The following is a 16,760-nucleotide window of genomic DNA, read 5'->3' as shown; positions in this document are numbered from 1 at the left end:
GAGAAAATGCACCTGACATATCTTACGGGGAACATCCGGTATATACAATTCATTACATGTACTGAACACAAGGTGTAACGGAAAAGCAGTACTGCAGGCATATCGTGCACGTTTTTGTCCTTGGGGAACACATCCATTATTCAAATTACATTCGTAACTCAAAATTCATCCGTCCAAATCAAATGTGAAGTAGGCAAAGTCGCATCATTCTGTTGTGCCCTGTGCTAGAAATCCCCACTATGCCAGAATATTCTTTCGTAGACAATGTTTATGAACAATACAGCTTTATGTGTTGTCATAGCACCAGTAGGCACTAACTATAACAACACTCTCATCTACCTATCCATAACTCCTGTTATTAAAAAAGAATCGTCTGCATTGGTACACATTTACAGCCATCTACAAAACAAACAGCCAAGTTCGTAAGGAAATTAAGCCTATTCAAAAATGAGCTGGAGCTATTTCTGATGGACCACTGTTTTTTCTCTATAAATAAATTCCTCTACAAAGGAGGGGGATTTCTGTAATGTAAAATCATTTCATACGTTCTCAAATATTGTATAAATTTTGTCATATAGACTTGTGTAAAGTAATCAGATCGTAAGTGCATTATTATTATTGCTCAGTACTTACGTAATTTTTAATTTTCTATTATATATTATCTTGCTCGTTACCTAAATAAATTGTTAAAGTAACAAAATTTTAAAAATGCTATTCAAATATCATCTAATAACTGATGAGACCTATGTGATTAAGGTTGTCAAGGAGCAATTTTTCTGCTCGTCGTGGTTATATTATGTTGTTCAAAGATTGGTAGTGTCTCGTTATAGAATCTTTGTATGGCTCATATATTCAAACTGGAAGTTGCGGTTTCAATGTTTGAGACTGCTAAAGTAATTAGTTTGGTGGCTGATTTGAAGAAGATTTTCAGCTTGGAATAACAGCGCATACAGAACTGTTTCTCACAAGAACGTACGTGATATATTTCTGCTGTGGAGTGCTGGAATTGAATAGTTCATATGGGAGGGGATTGAAGTTTCAGTTAAATTTCGGACTGTTTACTTAATACGCAGTTTTTGTTGTGGCGATTGAAGAGTTAAATTTTTTTGTTTCAGTGTCACATTTATTAAAGGGGACGGCATATGGTTGATCAGCAAAGGGCTTCATAAATGAAGAATTTTTTGTCTTATTTGTTTGTAAACAAACCTTTGAAGTTTGGTTTGTGCTCCATTACGCTATTGAAAATTTAATGTAGTGGATGTTTATTATTGAGCTGTAGAGTGCACCTCTTCCTATTCCTTAGATCGTAAACACAAATGCATCAGAATTTCGCTGTTTTCGCTTACGTACAAGTACAGTAGTATCTTACTAATTTGGTCAGGAAATAGAAGGCCTACTTCCTTTTTTCCCCTAAGTAGTGAAAGTTGTTGCTTCCCGTGGACATATAATAACGTAGTTAGTTGCAAAAGGGAGTCAGAAATGCCACCGTGTTTAAAAAGAGGTCGGAAGATAGTGGTGAAATGCAAGTGCCCATTGTAGGGAATTGGGGAACTGCTGTGATTAATAGTATATTAGGATAAATGTGGTCAGTTACGTTGTTTGTTGGATAATCTACTTGCGTTTCCATAATTTTGTTCCAGTTACCACCTCCTGTGAAGATGGTGCTGAATCGAAGATCATTGGAAAGATCCTTCTCTCCTATGAGTAAAGTGAAGAGGAAGTCAGTTCATACGCGAAAGTCTGTGCAGTATTCTCCGGGTTCAGCAAGAAAGTTAAAGGAGAACGCTAAACGCCAGTCAAATGTGAAAGTAGTTGTGAGAGTGCGCCCTACAAATGAAAAAGAGTCTGGAGAAAATTACAGGTTTGTTTCTCTTTTGTGACTATCGTACTTTACTAAGTAAATAGTACATGCAAGCATAAAATATTGTATTACATTCAGCAAATATAAAGTAAGAGGAATGGTTTATTTTATGAGTTCTTCACTCAGGAGGAGGATTGAAGACTGGAACCTTTGATCTAAATTGTACATATTTAAAAGGGAATAAGGGTTGTTGTTGTCATCGTTGTTGTGGTCTTCAGTCCTGAGACTGGTTTGATGCAGCTCTCCATGCTACTCTATCCTGTGCAAGCATCATCATCTCCCACCTACCTACTGCAACCTACGTCCTTCTGAATCTGCTTAGTGTATTCATCTCTTGGTCTCCCTCTACGATTTTTTACCCTCCACGCTGCCCTCCAGTACTAAATTGGTGGTCCCTTGATGCCTCAGAACATGCACTATCAACCGATCCCTGCTGTCAAGTTGTGCCACAAACTCCTCTTCTCCCCAATTTTATTCAATACTTCATCATTAGTTATGTGATCTACCCATCTAATATTCAGCATTCTTCTGTAGCACCACATTTTAAAATCTTCTATTCACTTTTTGTCCAAACTATTTATCATTCATGTTTCACTTCCTTACATGGCTACACTCCATGCAAATACTTTCAGAAACGACTTCCTGACACTTAAATCTATACTCGATGTTAACAAATTTCTCTTCTTCAGAAATGCTTTCCTTGCCATTGCCAATCTACATTTTATATCTTGTGTACTCACCTTCAGATTTGAAAGAGAGTGTTCCAGTCAACATTTTCAAAAGGTTTCTCTAAGTCTACAAATGCTAGGAATGTAGGTTTGCCTTTCCGTAATCTTTCTTCTAAGATAAGTTGTAGGGTTAATATTGCCTCACGTGTTCCAATATTTCTACGGAATCCAAACTGATCTTCCCCGAGGCCACCTTCTACCAGTTTTTCCATTTGTCTGTAAAGAATTCGTGTTAGTATTTTGCAGCTGTGACTTATTAACCTGATAGTTAGGTAATTTTCACATCTGTCAACACCTGCTTTCTTTGGGATTGGAATTATTATATTCTTCTTGAAGTCTGATGGTATTTCGCCTGTCTCGTACATCTTGCTCACCAGATGGTAGAGTTTCGTCAGTACTGGCTCTCCCTAGGCTGTCAGTAGTTCTAATGGAATGTTGTCTACTCCCGGGGCCTTGTTTCGACTCAGGTCTTTCAGTGCTCCATCAAACTCTTCACGCAGTATCGTATCTCCCATTTCATCTTCATGTACATCCTCTACCATTTCCAAAATTATAGTCCTCAAGTACATCGCCCTTCTACAGACCCTCTATATACTCCTTCCACCTTTCTGCTTTCCTTTCTTTGCTTGGAACTGTGTTTCCATCTGAGCTCTTGATATTCATACAAGTGGCTCTCTTTTCTCCAAAGGTCTCTTTAATTTTCCTGTAGGCAGTATCTATCTTACGCCTTGTGAGATAAGCCTCTACATCCTTACATTTGTCCTCTAGCCATCCCTGCTTAGCCATTTTGCACTTCCTGTTGATCTCATTTTTGAGACGTTTGTATTCCTTTTTGCCTGCTTCATTTACTGCATTTTTGTATTTTCTCCTTTCATCAATTAAATTCAGTATCTCTTCTGTTACCCAAGGATTTCTATTAGCCCTCATCTTTTTACCTACTTGATCCTCTGCTGCCTTCGCTACTTCATCCCTCAAAGCTACCCATTCTTCTTCTACTGTATTTCTTTCCCCCGTTCCTGTCAATTATTCCCTTTTACTCTTTCTGAAACTGTGTACAATAAGGGTAGCTCTGAGATAGTGTGCTGATATTGTGTTTGTAATTAAAGTAGCTGTGACAAGATTACTCATGGATTTGGCAAAACAGAATTGTGATAAATTCCTTCACTCCTTCTGCAATAATATTTGGTTAATGTTTTGACCGTGATGTACCATGTGTATCTGAATTATTTTAAAAATATTTAACAGTACTATAGCAGTCAACAATTGAAATATTGAAAATGCTAACGATTTCTGTACATGTTTCTCGTCAAACATTTTGAAGAATGAATTGGAGTGTAACTCCAAAACTGTTGAAGTTATTGAGTTGACTGTCATGAGCTGCCAATTTATGTAGTCTGTATCAACACTTTTGTAAGATTAACTAGCTGAGAAACCCGGCCTTGCCAGGCTCAGAATATGTGGCATGGGAGAAGCCGTGAGTAGCATTAGAGATAAGAGATGTATAAAGATGTAGACCTTATTAAGTATAATATGAATGCAGTTATCCTGTTAGCAATTTGGTTGCAGTGCATCGCAGTGGGTGAGTGTGATGGGCAAAAATCCATCAAATATAGGACAATAAGTAGGCCCTACTGTTAGGTAAGTCTAAATAATATATCACTTCTCAACTTTGCAGAATATGTGAAAATATTTGTATCTTTTTCGTTCATGATGCACGTTTCACCCATACTGTTGGGTGTGGAAGGAAGTGATTGTGCTTAGCAGATATATGGGTATAATGTACTAATTGGTACTCTGACTTTACTGTATTAGTGAATATATTCGATTAAGCATGCCTCGCACTGTTCCAGCCATACTGGCATTAACATTACATTATGCAGATGTATTTAACTCTGGGTAGCACCATGGTGCCAATGTTTGTTTAGTAATATTGTCTTAACAAAGTAGTGTTTAAATGATGCTAAATCATCCACAGTAACTAATAAGAGTATGATACGGTTTATACTTGCAAAGAATAATGCAAGAGAAGAAGTGAAGTGATTGACGAAAATGCAGTAAAGTATGTAAAGATTATACTTGGAAGAATAAGTGAAATATGTATCTGCAATCACTGTAGTGTACCGTTCAGTTATTGATTTGTTAGTTTTTATCCTTGACTATATCTGGTATTTTTTCTTGGCCTGTGTTGATTGCCAGTAAAATTTAATTGATGAAAACATGCCGAGAGATTAAAAACTGATCTATTTGCTATTATATGTTGTTATTAAAGTCTGAATGTCGAACCTAACCAAACTCCCTTACTAACAGCATGAGACCAAAGGCTATCTACCACCCCACCAACAAGTGGTTGATTGTGGGGTTGGGGTCATGGAGAAAAGTCTGTCAGTACGTACACATATTGGCCTATTATATTTTAGATCTAGATATAATCTTGCAAACGTTTTCCTCATACAAGGGCTTCTGCCTTGTTGTTTTAAGTAGTTCCTATTGTGAGAAGAAAAACTGCATCAATCTCGGCCAACCTCAGATGTTTATAATCATTCCCAGACTTAACTATCACACAGTGTAGGGCTCTGCCTGTACTTTGAACTGAGATAAACTATTTCACCAGGAAGGTCGGGACGCATGCTTTTTTTGTAGTGTCTGGTACACCAAAACTTTAAGTTAATAAATGGTGCTGGTAAGCAAAATTTAGTTGAAGTCATACTGAACAATTGATTTACCATCACTGGCATCTAATATAAATTATCTGCAATTCCTGTAACAGTATTGTGACACATGAATGAGCATACAGTGCCCAGGGATAAACGAGATGGAGGCATTATAGTAACAAATTAATTTTCTAAGTAATTGCTGTGGTGACCTGTAGAAAGTGCACTAAAGTAGATATGTGTACTCTAGGCAGTATGAGTAAGAACACTGATATCATTGATGAATATTGTGTTATGTTCTTTTAGCTTGAATACATGTGCCTTCATTGTGGATCAGCAGTATTATAGAACTACAGAACTACTTGGAAAGGGAGAAGGTCTCGTAAACTTTGGTTTTATTTTAAATTACTCATGTTTTGCTGGATACTGGTGGAATGATAATGTATGCAAACAATTCTCGACAATATAATTGCTTAGATTTGAGAATTATTGAATTAGGACATGGTGTGGTTGCCTTAATCAATAGTGCCAGTTCTGACTTCATCCTTGAAAAGGACAACTAGAGTAGCAAATGCAAAGCTTACATTCTTCCCTAGGGACTAGCTCCTTCATTGTTGTATCTTTATCCATACCTTGAAATCTTCTAACAAAAATGCAAATGTTCATAGAAATCATTCTCATTCAATTTCTGGTACGGGTAGCTTTTATTATTGAAGTGTCTACCAGGTTTTAGTGTATAGTGTTGACCTAATTCAATTAATAGTAAGCCTAATACCTCAACTTGTTTTTGAAGGAAAGTAATATTATGGTTTGCTGTTAAACCCCCGTAGCTCTTTCATAGTATGTCCTTCATTTTCTTAGGAATTCATCCTTTCTCAGTCTTGAAATGTAAACCACTGTTTGTGAACATAAATCAGAAATATGAAAGCATTTTTTGTTTTAGAAATGAAACAAAATGGATGTTTTGAAGTTTTATGATAATCTCAGTATAGCAAGCAATTATTATTTCTTAAAATTTGTACAACATATGATCTTGCATTGAAAGAGTATTTTTTTGTTTACTATATGGGTGCATATCATACAATGAAACAAATTTAAACAGAATAAGGTCCAAACATCATTCTGATCTGTTATGGACTGAACCTTCAGATACTTTCTGTCATCAACCATTTTATATAGATTCCTGGTTAAAGGCCTCCTCCAGCCAATAATGTTTATACTTGTACCTGTTTTCCGTTCACCTCTCCCCTACTTTCCATTGACATTGTCTCCCTTTGTACCTTTATTATTTTCTATTAGTACATATGTTGTAAATATTATGGTTTTGACTTTGAGTAACAGTCAGATTGTTTGGAATGATGTATGTGGTTGTAATTAAATGTTGCTGACTGGATAGTCTTGAGTGTCAGTGTTTGTACTCAAGTTGTCACTGTCATTTGTAATCCTGAATTGTGGGATATGGTAGTCATAAAATTAGATAATTCCTCAGATTTCAGTATTGAACTGTGTTGTTAATGACTTGTTCCTAGTGCCATATGCAGGAAGGTTTTTACAATTTGTAAATAAATTTAGTGCTATGGATAAAGGCTAAAACCATAAATATTTTGCCATGCTGATTCTACAGTACTTTTTTATTTATCTTCTATGGTTACTAATGTAACTTTTACAATTAAATGTAAAAATTTGGGAACTTAAATAACTTTCCTTCTTTGTTGTATACTTTTTTTTACGGCAAGTAAATGGCACTCTTTTAGTGCAGTGAAAGTAGGACATTTGTCTCTTGGTATACAGTCTTTGTTATTGTATTATTTCATTTGCAAAATCTTTCATCTTACAGATCCATCATCCAGATAGTCGATGACAAGATGCTTGTTTTTGACCCTAAAATTGACGAACCTTCATTCTTTTACCATGGTGTCAAACAAAACTGCAGGGATCTGTTAAAGAAACAAAATAAAGACACTACCTACATTTTTGATAAAGTCTTTGGTTTCACATCAACAAATACAGAAGTATTTGAAGGCAGCACGAAAGAAATGATAAAGACTTTGTTGAGTGGTTATAATTGCTCAGGTATGAATATGTGAAAGTTTCCACAGTTAAGGTAGCATTACTGCTCTTATCAACTTGTGGAATGTTTCTTGCAAAGCTTGAATATTGAAGAAGTATTTTTAGTAACCCACTCTTGAACGTATCTTAAAGGATTAGTTAAAATTGTATATTCATTGTAAAAATTTCATGAAACAATATCTTGGTCCTTTAGAAAGTGTTAAATGTAATACTAATCCATACGTGTATGTTGCAGTTTTGTTACATATACATTTTTAGTATTATAAGTTATGCCACAGATTAATTTGTATTTATTATGTTTCGACAGATGGTATGTAACTGCTGGAAAAGTCATAAATCCTCTGGTGAATATTGTTCTAATACACTCTCTTTAGTTACAAAGGAGCTTAAATTTTGTCTGTATCAGCTATTTGACATGCACTGCTGGATAATTATTTCATCTGGACTGTTCCATGCTTGTGTGGTCTTCAGCAATACACATACATGGCTGTCGTGCATTTTTTTTTTAATGTCATTTACCTTCCTCCATTGAATCATCACCACTGCCACTTTCTTTCAGAATCCAGCAGACACGGTACAGAGACCAGTAGTAAGCTTTTCATTCCACACTAATCAAATACGTAGCACCCTATTAGTCTACCACTTGCTCACATTGTTACTCATTTGCTGTGTTCTTTTGCTGCCTGTCCACTTATCTTGAATTGACCCAAATGCAGGAAATCGTAAACTGCTGATTTAACTTCATTATTAATTTGCACAATTTTTCAGTGTGCTGTTTATACATTATTTTAGTGTTACTAAAATTTTCAGGCCTGCTTGTAAACTTATTGTATCAACTTCTTCCTTTTGTTGTTAAACTTTATCTGTACCAGAGGCAAGCAATGAGTTCCTCCTACAGTGTTGTCAGGGAAATGAATGTGGTGCAAGGTATGTTCCATTATCACATTCTCCTTTGTTTTCCTTGTTTCCAGATCTGAGAATGCCCTCTCTGGTGGATAATAGTTTTGGTGATATCTTGACTCCATGTCTGGTTCCTCGTTCAGTCCCAGATTATGGACTTTTGGAAACAACTGTGCAATTTCTGTGTGTGTTACTTTTCATCCAGTTTTAGCAATTTTCACTGAAACACCGTCTGCACGAACCTGTGCTTTCTTCATATATTGAGTAACTTACACATTATCTACCATCATTGATATTGTATATGATTCATTTTTTGAACTGTACAAATATTCAAAGGAATCTTAGAGTTCTTGTACAATTTTCTGTGTTATTGTGCCGTCTGACACTGCAACTGATGAAATGTGACGTCTACCCAACATATGTGTTTTGTTTTTTGTGTGCTCATGTTACTTTTTCATTGTATCTTCTTACTCTCTTTCTAAGAAATATAGAATTAGACCTTAATTCAATGTATTGTATCATGTTCTTATTGTTTGCTTGAAATTCTTATCTTTTCATTAACAGTTGCTTAGTTCCAGTCTTTTCTTTGTTCCTGCTACATACACTCATGGCCATTAGAACTGCGACACTGGAAAGGATAGTAAATAATGAAAAATGTTGCTTACTGTTCATATGTACTATAGCAGGAAGGCTGCAAGATGAATTTGTAGATGATTTGGTGCAATAAGTTGTATGAAATGTAGTACAGAGCTAGCTCCTCTGGCGACAGCAACAATGGCTCAGCCTGGCTAGGCATAATCTAATTCATCTAGAATAACACATAGTTATGTCAATTCACACTGCATCAGCTCTTTGTCAGAGTCCAATCATAGTGGCTGCCAAACGGTCTTGCCAGCCTCTCAGCAGCGTGTGACTACATGTTTTAAATGAGTGAGAGGTTTGAAGAATGTAGTGGCTAGGGTTACTGTCAAACATCCGCACTGTTTTAGGTCAGGGGAGCATGGGCAGTGTGTGGTTGTGCATTATCTTGGTGAAATACACTGTCGTGGAGATCTTTGAAGATAGGGTGCAGCCAGTGGGCTTACTTAAATCATAAGAATTTAACGGCTGCTGCCCAAATTATGTTTTATGTAAACCAGGGGTGATTGTACTATGTACGCAATGTCTGCCCTTACAACATGTCATGGCGGTGGTGGCAATTGAAATCTGGAAAAGTTAATTATCCTTGGAACCACCACACATGGTTATGTCCATCTTGATGCTGAACACAGAATCAAGACTTGTCTGAAAAGACAATGTGGTACCACTTCTGTGTGTAGTGCTGTCATTGGTCACACCACTGCTACAACATGGGTCACTGTGCTGACTGCCCCTGATGCTTCGGACATAATCACACTGTCCATATGCATATTGTTATTGTTGAAAACAAGCAGATTTCCTGTTTTGATGTATTTGATATGGCTGTATGATCCTGCATGGTTGAGTGGAATACATTATCGGTACACTACGAGGGTTAGTCGTGCAGACACACTGAAATTCTAGATACTGTTGTGTATGGCTTCCTGAACTTGTTGATTCCATATTTGCGAGACTGTTATGGGATCCTGACCAATGTGAACAGCCATATTGCAGATTGATAAACTACAGTGTTGATATGCTGTGTTTGTGTTGCTGCCATCTCTGCTACCTGCTGTGTCAGGAACTTGAATGGACCCACAGTTATGCTTTGCCTGTCATAAGAGGTGACTAAAAGGAATCTTGTACCTAGTGAACCTTTTACATTGACGAGTTGATCATTATTAGGACACCCATCCCTCTTAACTCATTTTACAGTCTTTCCCTTAGTTTTTTCGCTTAACTACTTAGTCATCTTTTAGGTTTTGCTACCACTTCTCTAAATGTCACACAAGTGTGGGCCATTAGGGGAAGGTGCATAATCTATCCATCATACACTGTGATCTTCTGCACCAACTATTAGGGTGGATTTATGTTTTCACCTGAAATCTAGTGCGGTAACCAATCCTCCATTTTTGGATGGTTGGAGGGGGTGGCATTATTTACCCTTATGGTCGTAGCCCCCTGATGATGCAGGGATCACACTGGTGGTACTGAGCGTCCTCAAATGTGCCAAAGAGTAGGTGCCTGTACACTCTAGAGCCCCAGGATTCTGGGCGTTATCTACTATGCCAGATAGCCTTTGCTGTGATGGGATTTTGCCTTTGGTTTTACTGTGTATGTCTTCGTACACAATGGTGAGAGAGGTGGGCTACAGAGTGGTATGGCAACTGTTGTCATAAGAAAGCTGGATGGGAGCAGAAATGATTAGCAAAAGAGTTAACATAGTAAACAGAAGATTTACTTAACTTGTATTTCTCCAGGCATATGAAGACTCGTTACACATAATGCAACAAGAAATAGTACAGCTCTCAATGGCAACAAGGAAGTGTTCTCTGAAAGTGTTTCTCTGAACTAAAGGAATGGTGTCGGGACCATGACTAGACAACCATCTGCGTAACATGGCTTAACGAGGCGGTCGCAGGGGTGAGTCTGCTGCCACGAACCAGCCTCTATCGTGGCAGCAGAGGGCGCTTGTGGTATAGAGCTGCTGGCGTAATGGGTGCACACCATTGTATCTGCCAATTCCGCAAGACCGCTATGAGCATATCACGGAAATTTGAAATTTTGTTGCCAACTTTGATGCCTGTGGGGTGGTATTGATATACAATACCACAGGTTTATCTGCAGTCTGCCTTTTTTTTTAAGATACTATATTTTTTGCTTAATTTAAACCCATATACCTCCTTATTTATAGATCAGTTCTTGTAAATCACATTTCTAATATCCTGCCCAGAAGAGACTGTCTATTTCTATTTCTGTATCTGTTTTTGCTCTGCATTGCAGTCCTACAGCAAATTAAAATTTGAAAGTTTGTTAGAACCATTACATCCTATACAGTTTCTTTGTTGTTTGAAGAAATGTCTACCATTTTATTTTTGTGCTTTTTTTTCTCAGGCTACATTCTTTTTTTCCCCAGCATAAAGGATTTACAACAAAGTAATAGCTCTGCATGGCAATTTCCTCCAACATAGGAGCTCCCTTATTTTTGATATCGAACTGAAGAATCTTTACTTAATTTATGGTCTTCTGCTTCAGATTACACATTGTAATGTTGCTGTGTAGGATTTGTGATTATTAAATAGTGTCTGTACTTCTTCATAGAGATTTCCTACCTGCTGAACAGAATGTGAGCATATCGGTGCATATCCTGAACTGTTTCCCATGGAATACCTTTTATTTCTAAACCAGTGTTGTTTTTTGTCAGTTTCTAACAGTATGGGTGATATTGTTGCAATTTGATTTTAATTATCAATTATACTAACTTATAGTTCAATCCCAGGCTCTACAATCTGTCACTAGGTAAAAAGTAATTGATGCAGTTGAGGTCTGTGTTGTTCCCTGTTTCTTTAAATGTGATTGAGCAAGGTTCAGACACAGAAGTAGTTGGGAGCGCCCTGTGACCTGATGCCGTTGCCAGAATTCTGTCAATGCTTACTCCCAATGTTTTTTTCCCTGTGTTTGACTGCTGATGTTTGCAAACTCTCTCATAGCATTAAGGCATCAAACTAATCTGTCCTACCAAATCCTATAAAGTTTAGCAAGATACGTGAGTTGAGCTGAATCTCGCAAAAGTGAGCCAAACCTCAAATCTCTCAACTTATTCCAGTATCAAATAAGTTCAGTAAGTTGTTAAGTTTCCAATCCTGTCGTTCCCTAGTATTATCTGCGATTCTATAAACTTATTTGTTTCACTTTGACATTGTTTTCATTAGGATGTTATTTTACCATATTTATTGGTAGTAAGTACATACCACTTGAAGTGTTAGTTTACGTGCTCAACATGCCTTTAGTTTCTTTGCAGGGGCTAATCACTGCTTTCTCTTTCTGAATCCACAGTGTTTGTTTATGGTGCCACAGGAGCTGGGAAAACATATACAATGCTTGGAAGTGCAGACAGTCCAGGAATTACTTACCTTACTATGGTTGAGCTTTATTCTGAGATGGAGAACTTGAAGGATGAGAAAACTTTCGATCTGTGTGTTTCTTATTTGGAGGTAAGCATAATGTAAAGTGATAGTATTGTATGTAGAGAAAAAATGTTATGTCAAATGAAGTCATTGCAATTGGTAAAACCAACTAAAATTTTGTGCAACTGTTAAGAAATGAAAAGCAAAACTGCGCTGTCTTATCTTATGGAGTACTGTTAAGACCTTGTATCTCCCATTGTAATTAGTCTTCCTGCATTGATGATCTTTTTAAAAAAAAAATGTTGTCAGATGGTGTCAATTGAGCTTTATACACTGAGTGTAGGGACTAGAATTTCTACTGTAATTCTGAATTAGCATGTAATGTTTTATTCCCCTAAATGGAATTGGGGGTTATACAAGAGCGTTCTATGATCAAATTATACATCAAAAGTGCGTGACAAACCTCATGTAAAGTAAGATATGCAGTATGTACCAGAAAAAAATTATTTTTTTATTTCTGTCTTTTACAGCATAAGAGTACCACTTAGTAGTAAGCTTATCGTGGATAATAAGTGCTACAATATGTTTTTATCATCTTGATTGTGACTATATCATGTATTTTGAATTTGCAGCTTGTATGTTGGAAATTAGCCTTGGAGAAGTATAGTGTTCATAGTGATCTTGACATTTTCTTAATAAGTAAAAACATTAAAAGTAATTTAGCGTGTTGTCCTGTATAATGTCACTTTTGCTGTTAATTACAATGCTATGAAAAGAAAGATTGCTATTCATCATACAGACGAGGTGTTGAGTCACAGATAGGAACATGAAAAGACTGTTATACGTTTTAGCTTCTTGCCAGAAGGCTCTTTTCCTCCAGTAAAATAAACTCTGTTTCTGTCTGTCTGGCTACTGTTGCTGGATGGAGTCATGACTGTACCTGAGGGGAGCATCAATCCCGTGTTGATAGTGGGGATTGTGGGGAGGAGGGATGGCATTTGGGGTGGGGAAAGGTGTAATGCTACTTATGGGAGTGTTGAGGGACATGGTTGTGACTGGGTAGGGCTGCTAGGTGCAGTCTGGAGGTTTCAGGGAGGGGAACTTCTTTAGTTTCCCGCTCTCTTCCTCATCTCCCGTCACCCATCTCCCTGCCAGACTGCACCTAGCAGCCATATGCTGTGTGTTTGGAGTTGTGCCTGTGTGTTTTCTACTTCAGAAGAAGGCTTTTTGGCCGAAAGCTTAAATGAATAACCGTCTTTACATTGTGTCTGTCTGCAAATCAACATCTCCTCTATATGGTGAGTAGCAATGTATCATTTTCATAATATTGTTGTTGTTCCATCCTGGACTTTCCATTGTTTGTTATTAATTATCTTTGACAAATTTATTGCAGGTATACAATGAAAATGTTAGAGATCTCTTGCAGCCTTCTGGTCCCCTCCATGTGCGAGAAGACAGTAGAGCAGGAGTTTCTGTTGCAGGCCTCAGAATGGAGACAATTGACAGTGCAGACAAATTACTTGCAATGTTAGCACAAGGAAACAAAAACAGGACACAACATCCAACTGATGCAAATTCAGAGTCGTCGCGATCACATGCTGTATTTCAGGTAATGGAGTTTGCTAAAAAAAAGTGTTTTGAATTTTTTTTTTAAATCATGATACAGCTTTTTGCATATCTCCCTGTTTCTCTTTTTATCTAGCTTTGAGTGCAAAAATTTAAAATTGTGCACTTCACAAAATTAAAACTACAGTAACAAGAAATTAAGAGTTTTCAGTTTTAATGATTCTGCACTTGCCTTGATTGCCTTTTTTTTAAAGAGCTTCTCATGAGATGCATTTTGGGTTACCTCATCTGTGGTGTAAGAGTACATTGTCAGATCAAATAGAGAAATGTAAATTACAATGAAGCAGTGAAGCTGAGTAATATACCTTTAACATCGTTAAACAGTATCTTGTTACCTGTCATTTCATTACATCAGTGTCTATCTGGTTCAGGCAGCAAAACATGTTATAAGGTAAATAATCTTTGCCACTAGCCAGTGTTAGTGACAGCAAAATACATGTGACAACAGGCATATCTGTAACATGGCAACACTTATTACAAGCACATGCACTATTTAACTTAAATTATATACTTTCAAGTGTCACTTGGGGCTAAGTCTGGTGAATAGGGTGGATGAGGAACCAATTCAAAGCCCAATACTAAAGAAATGCAGTCAGTCTGCAAAGGAGATTGCTTACAAAACACACTTACAAACCACCTACAGTATTATTCAAGTGTATGGGATGCCAGCCAAATAGGACTAATGTGAGATGGTGGCATTGATGGTCACAGGTTTTTGACCTCTGAGAAAGTGCCAGAGATATGTTGAAGAAATGTAAATGGCAGACACTTGAAGATAGATGCAAATCATCCCGAGAAATCCTACTTTCAAATTTTCAAGATCTCGTTTCAAGTGATGAATATGTACTAAAGGGGCGTTTATATAAGTGTGGTAAAACAGCAAGATAAAATTTTGTAAACAACTCGTCATACTTCTCAAAAAAGTCTGCTTTGAGAGATATATGCTTGGTCCCACAATCCTCCATCTTTTCGTCCCATCAGAAAAATAGTTTCTGTCATTCTCTGGAGGGACAAAAAAAAAAAAAAAACTTGTTGACTGCAATTATCACTTCCTCATTCCTCATTTGATGAAAATTTCTTCGCAGCAAGCCAAAGTTTCAAGTGTCATTTGGGGCTAAGTTTGGTGAATAGGGTGGATGAGGAACCAATTCAAAGCCCAATTCCTGCACTTTTACCATTGTTGTTGCTTGTATAAGGGATTGTACACCATCTTTGTGAAAAAGAACTTTTTTGTATGCCAACCTTAAGTTTTTTCCAGCCAACGCAAGTTTCAAACTATCAAACAATGAAGCATAGTAGGACCCACTAATGGTTTTGTGTTTTTCCATGTAATCTAAAAGGATTATTCCTTGGGAATCCCAAAAAAGTGGCAGTCACTAGCTGACTAAATGGTCTACGCCTTCTTCGGTGCATTTCACAAGCCATTATCCATTTTTTTCGACTGCTGTTTTGACTCTGACGTGTAATGATGGACCCAGGTTTCATCAGCAGTTACAAATCGGCACATCAAGTTCTGCAGATTGAGATTAAACATTGGCAGACATTGTGCTGAAAGTTGTACCAGATGTGCTTTTGGTTGACTGAGCAGTTGGGGCATCCACCTCGCACAAAGCTTCTTCATAGCAATTCTCCTTGAGAGATATTATGTGCTCGCTCAGTGGAAGTGCCTGCAGTCTCATGAATTTTTATTCGGTGACCTTACACTACCATATCATGGATTTTGGCAATGGTGTCCTTTGTGTTGACTCAAGTGGATACGCAAAACACACTTAGTCTTCGGTGCTTCTCCAACCATGTTTAAATTCATTAATCCAAAAGTAAATGGTCTTCAGTGATTGTGCAGAGTCTGCATGAACTTCATCCAGCGCTGTTTCTTTGTGCGGCAATCCAGTTCTTCAAATGAAAATGTTTAATAACAACATGAAACTTTATTTCTCCATTTTCAATCTGTTGACCTACTGATGAATTCAGGTGACTGTCAGCAATGAACTGTACACTGTTTAAATTCTTTATACAATTCTTGGGATAACCAAGCTTACCAGCCATGGAGACACTAAAAAATGTTCCATTCTTTCACGGAAATTTGCAAACTTATCAAACCATCCTCGAACAGTCCCCAGTGAATCACATCTGTGGGGATTGTGAGAAAATTGGATAATTTACATTGTGCACAGAGGCAATGGAAAGAGTCATTCTCCCTGTGCTCCATACATGTGTGGAACAGGAAGCTGTAACTTGTAAAGTGCAAAGTACCCTCTACCATGCACTTCAGTGGTTTGCAGAGTATGGATGTAATGTCAATTCCTTCAAGGGACCTTTTGGTCCTCTGGGATAGTGATCTTAGACTCTGCTGTTTACCTCAGACAACTATGGTTACTTATTATTTTCTCAAGTAAATTTACCTTTTTTGTTTTTTGCAATTTCCGGTGTATGCTTTCCAAACGTTTATGGGAGTAAATTTGTTGCCAGTAGACACACACAAATTTTAATAGTGTAGAAATACAAAGTTAGACAAAGTGTTATGAACACCTGCTCAATGTGGGGTAGGACCACCTGAGGCTGTTACAAGGGAATCAATCCTCCCAAGGGTTGAAACATAAAGGCTAGACTGGGGTCACTGAGACTTTTATTCCTTATAAAAAAAAAGGTGAGGCTTTTATTCCTGATTAAAAAAAAGTGCATACTTCTTCAAAAATGCTGGAATATGGTGAATGGACCTTTATTATTTTTCCAGTACACTCCCCACTGCTTGGGTAGTTGCGTATGGAGTCCTGGAAAGACATACTATTTATACTTCACATTAATCAGAACATTCTTAGAAATTTGTATTTATGGAGGTGCAGATGTTATCATAGAAGATGCAGTATGAAGCACAAAGAACATGGCCTGTGCCTCTCCT

General features: G+C 37.3%; 1 protein-coding gene across 1 annotated transcript in view; it reads left to right on the top strand.

Annotated features, from left to right (window-relative positions):
- Positions 1 to 841: 841 nt before the first annotated feature.
- LOC126188554 (uncharacterized) overlaps positions 842 to 16,760 on the top strand; it is a 152,779-nt gene continuing 136,860 nt past the window's right edge. Inside the window, exons 1-5 of the mRNA XM_049930154.1 lie at positions 842 to 972; positions 1,641 to 1,861; positions 7,078 to 7,313; positions 12,165 to 12,322; positions 13,629 to 13,844. Coding sequence (XP_049786111.1) covers positions 1,659 to 1,861; positions 7,078 to 7,313; positions 12,165 to 12,322; positions 13,629 to 13,844 — 813 coding nt within the window. The 5' untranslated portion in view covers positions 842 to 972; positions 1,641 to 1,658. The remainder of the gene's footprint in view (positions 973 to 1,640; positions 1,862 to 7,077; positions 7,314 to 12,164; positions 12,323 to 13,628; positions 13,845 to 16,760) is intronic.

This window comes from Schistocerca cancellata, chromosome 5 (assembly GCF_023864275.1).
Source record: "Schistocerca cancellata isolate TAMUIC-IGC-003103 chromosome 5, iqSchCanc2.1, whole genome shotgun sequence".
NCBI lineage: Eukaryota > Metazoa > Arthropoda > Insecta > Orthoptera > Acrididae > Schistocerca > Schistocerca cancellata.
This window is presented reverse-complemented; position numbering and strand designations above follow the sequence as displayed.